This window comes from Podarcis raffonei, chromosome 18 (assembly GCF_027172205.1).
Source record: "Podarcis raffonei isolate rPodRaf1 chromosome 18, rPodRaf1.pri, whole genome shotgun sequence".
NCBI classification, from domain to species: domain Eukaryota; kingdom Metazoa; phylum Chordata; class Lepidosauria; order Squamata; family Lacertidae; genus Podarcis; species Podarcis raffonei.
The window spans coordinates 3,890,997-3,899,880 of record NC_070619.1 but is presented as its reverse complement, the minus strand read 5'-3'; the positions used below and the strand labels follow the sequence as shown (position 1 = coordinate 3,899,880).

The 8,884-nt window shown below is 46.1% G+C and overlaps 1 protein-coding gene across 1 annotated transcript; it reads right to left on the bottom strand.

Moving 5' to 3' along the window:
• Nucleotides 1–647: 647 nt before the first annotated feature.
• MICOS13 (mitochondrial contact site and cristae organizing system subunit 13) lies at nt 648–8,455 on the bottom strand. Its single transcript, XM_053372423.1, has 4 exons — nt 8,349–8,455; nt 5,239–5,395; nt 2,616–2,667; nt 648–967 (listed from the first exon to the last, which is right to left on the bottom strand). Exons 1-4 carry the CDS (start codon nt 8,375–8,377, stop codon nt 870–872), a joined length of 336 nt encoding a protein of 111 aa, XP_053228398.1. The 5' UTR covers nt 8,378–8,455; the 3' UTR covers nt 648–869.
• Between the last annotated feature and the right edge of the window lie 429 nt (nt 8,456–8,884).

Sequence of the window (8,884 nt, the reverse complement as noted above, 5' to 3'; positions counted from 1 at the left end):
ATCCAGCTAGACTGGTGACTGGGAGCGGCCGTCGAGACCATATAACACCAGTCCTGAAAGATCTTCATCGGCTCCCAGTACGTTTCTGAGCACAATTCAAAGCGTTGGTACCGACCTTGAAAGCCCTAAATGGCCTCGGCCCAGTAATTACGGCGGAGGATCCAAAAAATTCTCTTCCTAGAGTGATAGAAAAGATTCAAGAATTTGGGGAAGTGGCAGTATTTAAACAGAAACAAAACTAAGCTATTAGTAAAAAATTATATATTCTGGACAGTCTTTTCTATCCACGGTCAATGTTTGCCTCTTTATATTTAACATAAATAAAAATATTCAAAATCTAACAGGAATTGGGTTCATGTATCCATTTCTGAGCACAATTCAAAGTGTTGGTGCTGACCTTTAAAGCCCTAAACGGCCCAGTATCCCTGAAGGAGCGTCTCCACACCCATCGTCCAGCCCAGACACTGAGGTCCAACTCCGAGGGCCTTCTGGCGGTTCCCTTACTGCGAGAAGTGAGGTTACAGGGAACCAGGCAGAGGGCCTTCTCGGTGGTGGCGCCCGCCCTGTGGAACGCCCTCCCACCAGATGTCAAGGAAACAAACAACTATCTGACTTTTAGAAGACATCTGAAGGTAGCCCTGTTTAGGGAAGTTTTAAATGTTTGACGTTTTATCGTGTTTTTCATATTCTGTTGGGAGCTGCCCAGAGTGACTGGGGAAACCCAGCCAGATGGGCGGGGTATAAATAATAAATTATTCTTATTCTTCTTATAAAGTCTTTTATTGCAGCCCTTGAGAAACAGGGGCCAGACTCTGGTGCTGAACACCTCCCCATTAAAGGCGACAAGAGGGGGCCTTATCAGAGAGGCTTCATTTGATGAGGTCCTTCATGTACTTCCATCCATTCTGGGTATATTCACTGGCCCTGGTGGGGGCTACGGAGAGAGCGCCGATTGTCGTCCGAACCCCTGCAGAAAAACAACAACAAGAAGAGCAACAAGAAAATTAAAGCAAGAAACTGCAACGGAAAGTTGCAGCATGGATGCTTTCCCTGCTGAGAATTCCATTCCCCCACTGCCAGTCAAGTTAGCAATCTGCAGCCACTGAGCATGCTCAGTACCCATCAAACAGTCGGTGTATCTTTTCCCCTGTTTTTTGCAGGGGGGGGGGCATGTTTCCATTTGTTTGTTTATTGCATTTATCCCACCTTTTTCCCCCTCCAAGGAGCTTGGAGGTGGCGTGTGTTAGAATTCCTGCTCCGTGACTGCAGTCATGGGATTGTTGTCTATCACATGACGGTGTATGTTTTGACTCCACAGAGTGGGAAGTGACGGAGACAGGATGTCTGTGTTACTGTGTTCCGTGACGTGGGACTATTGTCCTTTTGCTGTCTGATGCTAGAGAGAGAGGGAGCCATGTTGCAGTGCTCCGTGTGTGTTTATATGTAAATAAAGTAGATTAGCCAAAATGCTGAGTTGCTGAGGTCTGTCACACGAACTGCGCAAACTCTGCAGATCCCTAAGTGTGCCGGTGTCTGTTGGCATCGGTCGCTGTGATGTTTGGGCTGAAGAAAGCTTATGAAGCTCCCGAACGATCGACCAGGAGGGAGAGAACATGCCAGTTGGGCATGTGTCTCTGCCAGGGTCCTACTCGAGTGTAGGCTGAACTCCTGACAGCGTGTACACAGTTCTTCTCCCCATTTGATTTCCCCGCATGGTAGGTTAGGCTGAGAGAGGCAGCGACTGGCCGAAGGTGGCCCAGTGAGCTTTGTGGATGAGCGGAGGATTTGAACCGCTCAAAATGACGTCACGCACATGCGTAGAAGTGGCGAATTGCGACCCGTGCATGTGCAGACGTGCGGTGCATTCTGCTCATGTTGCGAACGGGGCTCCGGGACGGATCCCGTTCGCAACCAGAGGTACCACTGTATCCTTAACCTCTATCAGGGATTTTAAGCACTGAGGTTCTGACCCACTTGGAATTTTCTGTATAACAGGGGTGATAAAGACCGAGCATACAGCCTCATAAAAACGACATCGTAGCAAGACGTGAGAGACGGTTTCCACATCTATCAGGCCGCAGGGGCAGACTCGCTCTGCGTACAGTTTACCCACATATTTGCCCGGGGGGAAGAAGATAATAGGAATTGGCGTGCGTCAGGGGTTGAATGTATGGAAGTGAGAGCTGGACCATAAAGAAGGCTGATCGCCAAAGAATGGATGCTTTTGAATTCTGGTGCTGGAGGAGACTCTTGAGAGTCCCATGGACTGCAAGAAGATCAAACCTCTCCATTCTGAAGGAAATCAGCCCTGAGTGCTCACTGGAAGGACAGATCCTGAAGCTGAGGCTCCAATACTTTGGCCACCTCAGGAGAAGAGAAGACTCCCCGGAAAAGACCCTGATGTTGGGAAAGATGGAGGGCACAAGGAGAAGGGGGCGACAGAGGACGAGATGGTGGGACAGTGTTCTCAAAGCTACCAGCATGAGTTTGACCAAACTGCGGGAGGCAGTGGAAGACAGGAGTGCCTGGCGTGCTCTGGTCCAGGGGGTCACGAAGAGGCGGACATGACTAAACAACTAAACAACAACACCAGGGGTTGAATTAAAAAGCCTTACCTGAGTTCCAGTAGCTGCAGAGAGAGAATTCAGTCTTTGGGACAGCCGGGAGCTGGAGGAATGAAGAACACAAGGGAGGCATATTAAAAAGGCTAGTGGCTCCTTCGAAAACAGCTTGCATTGCAAAAGGTTCTGGATTCATTTTTTTTTAAAAAAAGTAATATTTATTAAGAGTTTAAAGATTACAAAAGAAGAAAAAGAGTTAAACAAAGCAAAACAATACAAGAAAAACAAAAACACTACTTATCTTAACAAAACAAAAGCAAAAACAAAAACAATTAAAAACACATCCAATATTTCCATATCTTGTCTTTCATTTACTTGTTTCAACGACCTCCTCACACCTCCCTTTTTTGTATTCCAGTTCAGTTAGCTATTTCAGCAAATCCTTTCCATCTTTCTCAGTTTTTATAATTTATCTTAACCCAATCTAACCTTATTTTTTCCCCTTTGGCCCATTAACAATCTATTTTTACTTAATTCTTTATAACATTTCTGCTAAAGCCATATAACTTCATTCCAACATCCTTCTAACATTCATTAATTTTACAGTGTTTCTGTAAATAGTCTTTAATTTTTTTCCAATCTTCTTCCACCGACTCTTCTCCCTGGTCTCGGATTCTGCCAGTCATTTCTGCCAGTTCCATGTAGTCCATCAGCAAAAGGTTCTGGATTCAAGACCTAGGAATCTCTGTTTAGAGCAGGCGTAGGGAACCTGTCAGCCATCAATGCCACTGGATTCCACCAGCCCCAAAGAGCATTCGTGCAATGGTCAGGGATGCAGGAGGCCGCCTGGAGCTCTCCAGATGAAGGGCAATGTATAAATTTAATGAATAATAATAATAATAATTCTTATTATTTATACCCCGCCCATCTGGCTGGATTTCCCCAGCCACTCTGGGCAGCTTCCAGCAAAACACTAATATACAATAACCTATTAAACATTAAAAGCTTCCCTAAAGAGTAATAATAATTTATTATTGGAGTAATACACACACACACACACAATTTATATATGAATAAAATAAATACAATACGCTTGTGATGCTGCTTGCTAATTATGTCCTTTTAAACGTGCATTTTATACCTGACTTCCTTCAGTAAGGTTTTCTTTTGAAACGTTTAAGATCTTTTTTTTAAAAAAAAAATATTATCTTTACTGGGTTAAATGCACATTATGCAGTTGGCCTCCTCTGTCATTCTTCCTTTTGAAATCTTTTAGAGTATTTTAGTTTTCTGTTGATTTCTTTGAATACCTTTCAGGTTGCTCGTTCTTCCTCCGCCGCTGCCGCCACCACCAGGTTTGTGGTGTGGTGAACCAGCTTATACTCGAGTCAATAAGTTTTCCAGGTTTTTTTTGTGCTAAAATTAGGTGCCTCCGCTTATATTTGGGTCGGCTTATACTCGAGTATATACGGTGTGTACACACACACACACACACACACACACACACACACACAGATATATATACACACACACACACACACAAACAGATACACACACACACACACACACACACAGATACACACACACACATACACACACACACATATACACACACACACATACACACACACAGAGAGAGATATACACACACACATACACACACACACACACACACACACACACACACACACACAGATATACACACACATACACACACATACACATACACACACACACACACACAAACACACACAAACACACACAAGTTTGCATTCATTACATAGGTTTGGGCACCAGGAAAAAACATTCCTTCTTTCATAAAACCTTTGGATTTCAATTATCCATGGGCTTACTGCATGGGTGGGGTGTTTCAATCTAGATTTATTTTTTTTAAAAAAAGAGAGAACTGCCTTTTGGATTTATTTATTTTTACAATGCTAGTTCTAAGGTGTGCATGCGTCGGCTTTTTGCTTAAAATATGTGTCAGCTGGTTTGAGTTGCTGTGGCAAAAAAACAGAGCAGATACTAAAATTTAATAAATAATAATAATCCCCACGAAATTAAAAGACGCCTGCTTCTTGGGAGAAAAGCAATGACAAACCTAGACAGCCTCTTAAAAAGCAGAGACATCACATCACCTTGCCGACAAAGGTCCGTATAGTAAAAGCTATGGTTTTCCCAGTTGTGATGTATGGAAGTGAGAGCCGGACCATAAAGAAGGCTGATCGCCGAAGAATTGATGCTTTTGAATTCTGGTGCTGGAGGAGACTCTTGAGAGTCCCATGGACTGCAAGAAGATCAAACCTCTCCATTCTGAAGGAAATCAGCCCTGAGTGCTCACTGGAAGGACAGATCCTGAAGCAGAGGCTCCAAGACTTTGGCCACCTCATGAGAAGAGAAGACTCCCTGGAAAAGACCCTGATGGTGGGAAAGATGGAGGGCACAAGGAGAAGGGGACGACAGAGGACGAGATGGTGGGACAGTGTTCTCGGAGCTACCAGCATGAGTTTGACCAAACTGCGGGAGGCAGTGGAAGACAGGAGGGCCTGGCGTGCTCTGGTCCAGGGAGTCACGAAGAGTCGGACACAACTAAACGACTAAACAACAACAACAAAAATAATAATCCTCAAGAGGTCTGGGAAACCACAGCTCAGCCAACGCTCCCATGAGCTCTTACCTTCCAGCCGAAATATTTCGCCCATTCTTCCACAGCTGGGGGGAGCGCTTCTTGGGCTTTTCGGAGGGCTTGGGCCCCCTCCTCGCCCCCGCTCAGCAAACCTTGGCTGTAAACCACGTAGATGGCTCCCCCTGCCAGGCCGCCTTTGACCAGGAACCTGAGCAGAAAAATCATAGGATCACAGAATTGTAATAATAATAATAAAATTTTATTTGTATCCTGCCCCCCCTTGCCAAGGCCGGGCTCAGAGCGGCTAACATCATAAAAACAACACAATATGCATAAAAACAGACATCAATTAATTGTAGAGTTGGAAGGGACCCCGAAGGTCATCCATCCCAACCCCGTGCAATGCCCAATGCGGGGCTCAAACCCGCAACCGTGAGATTAAGAGAAGGTTACCAGATTTTTTTCAGTGAATCCAGGGACACTTTTCAATTTCAAAAAATTTTCTATGGGGACTGATTTGGAAATCCAGGGACTGTCCCTGGGAAACGGGGACGTCTGGTAACCGTGGATTAAGTCTCACGCTCTATCTACTGAGTCATCTCAGGAAAGGGATGAGACTGGCAAAAGATATATAAACGGCTTTGCAGTTGCAACCAGGAGACTGTTCAGGCCCACAGAAGGCACAATTTGAGTCTCTCGCTTTCTCTCGTCTATAGCCGTAGTCTACCTTGCCAGGGTGCTTGTGAGGACAAAGTATGCAAAAGTCTCACACCTCCAGAGGACATAAAATATGAGAAATACAACACTTTGCATGGAAGAGCCAGTTCAGGTCAGAAGTAGTGCAAGAGGATTCTTGGGTAAAGTTAATACAGTGGTGCCTTGCAAGACGAAAAGAATCCGTTCCGCGAGTCTCTTCGTCTTGCGGTTTTTTCGTCTTGCGAAGCAAGCCCATTAGCGGCTTAGCGCTATTAGTAGTTTAGCGGGCTTAGCGGATCAGCTGATAAGCGGCTTAGCTGTTAAGCGGCTTAGCGGATCAGCTGATAAGCGGCTTAGCGGATCAGCTGTTAAGCGGCTTAGCGGATCAGCTGTTAAGCGGCTTAGCGGATCAGCTGTTAAGCGGCTTAGCAGCTTAGCGGATCAGCTGATAAGTGGCTTAGCGGCTTAGGAAAAAGGGGGGGGGAGGGAAAAAACCCCGCAGGAACTCGCAAGACATTTTCGTCTTGCGAAGCAAGCCCATAGGAAATTCATTTTGCGAAGCACCTCCAAAACGGAAAACCCTTTCGTCTAGCGGGTTTTCCATCTTGCGAGGCATTCGTCTTGCGGGGCACCACTGTAATGAGTTATTGGCTTGGGGTTTTTCTTTTTCGTTATGTATTTTGTGTTTTTATGCCGCAACCCGCCCTGTGATCTTTGGACGAAGGGCAGTATAGAAATTTAATAGATAATAATAATAAACTTCCTTCCTCAGCGGGAGGGGATGAACTCTGCATATGCTCAGAGGCACCAGAGAATTTGCTTAACAAAGGGCAGCCAAATGTCAAAGAAACTTGTGTTGGTCACGGGACAGGCAGAATTCCAACAGGTAAAGCTTCCTCTTCTGCAGCCCATAGACACAATGAGAGGGGCTGATTTTTTTTGGGGGGGCACAGTATTCATAGGCAGAGGGCAGCCCTGGAAAGAGAGGGAGCAGGTGCAATATAAGCCCCCAAATCATGGGCGTAGCCAGGGGGGGCAGAAATCAATAAAAATACATAGCAAAATGAGGTTCTGCCCCCCTCAACAAAAATCCTGGCTACGCCCCTGCCCCAAATAAATTATCAAGCTTATGTACAACAATCAGAACAGGTGGAAGTTGAATTAATAATAATAATAATAATAATAATAATAATAATAATAATAATAATATTTTATTATGTATACCCCGCCCATCTGGCTGGGTTTCCCCAGCCACTCTGGGCAGCTTCCAAAACAATATTAAAATACAGTAATGCATCAAACATTAAAAGCTTCCCTAAACAGGGCTGCCTTCAGATGTCTTCTAAAAGTTTGATAGTTATTTTTCTCTTTGACATCTGCTGGTAGGGCGTTCCACAGGGCGGGCGCCACCACCGAGAAGGCCCTCTGGCTGGTTCCCTGTAACTTGGCTTCTCGCAGCGAGGGAACCCCCAGAAGGCCCTTGGAGCTGGACCTCAGTGGCTGAACGATGGGGGTGGAGACGCTCCTTCAGGTATACTGGACCGAGGCCGTTTAGGGCTTTAAAGGTCAGCACCAACACTTTGAATTATGCTCGGAAACGTACTGGGAGCCAATGTAGGTCTTTCAAGACCAGTGTTATGTGGTCTCGGCGGCCGCTCCCAGTCCCCAGTCTAGCTGCTGCATTCTGGATTAATTGCAGTTTCCGGGTCACCTTCAAAGGCAGACCCACGTAGAGCGCATTGCAGTAGTCCAAGCGGGAGATAACTAGAGCATGCACCACTCTGGCGAGACAGTCTGTGGGCAGGGAGTGTCTCATCCTGCGTACCAGATGGAGCTGGTAGACAGCTGCCCTGGACACAGAATTGACCTGCGCCTCCATGGACAGCTGTGAGTCCAGAATGACTCCCAGGCTGCGCACCTGGTCCTTCGGGGGCACAGTGACCCCAGTTAGTTTTTGCCAGTGAAATGGGAGGGACTGTTTGGACCCAACAGATTACAGTGGAAAGAGCTCACAAAGACATATTTTGCAAAATGTGATCGCTTTTGGCATCAGGATTTGCTTGGGGGGGAGGTGATGAAATAAATATTATGACAGTGAGATCAGCACCAACATTATTACCCCAAGAAAAATCAGAATAATCTTTATTTGCATCAGCCTCTAGCCATTGCAACCAAAGAAGGAATAAAAGCTGTTTTAATATTTCTGGGCACCAGCATATGGAAATGCACAGGGAGGTTTTTATTTCATTTTAAAATGCACATTTCAGCTCAGAACATGCCAAAATAAAATGGGGGTGGAACAGAAGGCTTGTTCCTTTCCTCTTTTTTTGCTGCTGGGATTTGCAAAAGCTCCAAAAGAACCAGGAGGCATTTGCCACCTGGTCATCCTTGCTCCCCATTGAACGTAAGGAGAAAAAGAAATTAAAAGACAAAGAAAGCAAAGGAGGCCCGCCCGCCCGACTCACTTGACAATGGGGAAGATGCGGGGAGCCATGACTGGGCGACGTCTCCGCGCGCGGCGCAAGGGCAGCTCGGCGCCCGCCCGCACCGTTTCCAGAAAACCCAGCCAGCCAGCGACGCCTCTCGCGGGACTTTTCGGGAATTGCAGTCCGAAGGCGGGCGAGTCACATGCCCTCCCGCTGAAAGTCCGCTCCAGCCTTGCGACTCGTTGGTTGCACCTCCAAGTCAAGGTTTTCTTCTTGGTTTAAAGGGAAAGGCGCCTGGCAGCCTCTGTGTTTTGTGTTTGTTTTTTTTAAAACAGAACATTTATTCGGGAGTAAGTCCCAAACATAAGCATTTCCCCGTTTTTTATTTTGCAGATTTAGTGGGGGGGGGGGGTTGGGGGTGCGGATCATGCTGCAACATTTCGTTGCAGTTCCCGCTCATTGGGAAAAGTCCCTACCAGAGAAGAATGGAAAATCAATTTGATGGACTATGCCGAAATGGCCCGAAATGACCGGAAGAATCAGAAATCAGGAAGACCAAAATTTTAATAAGGAAT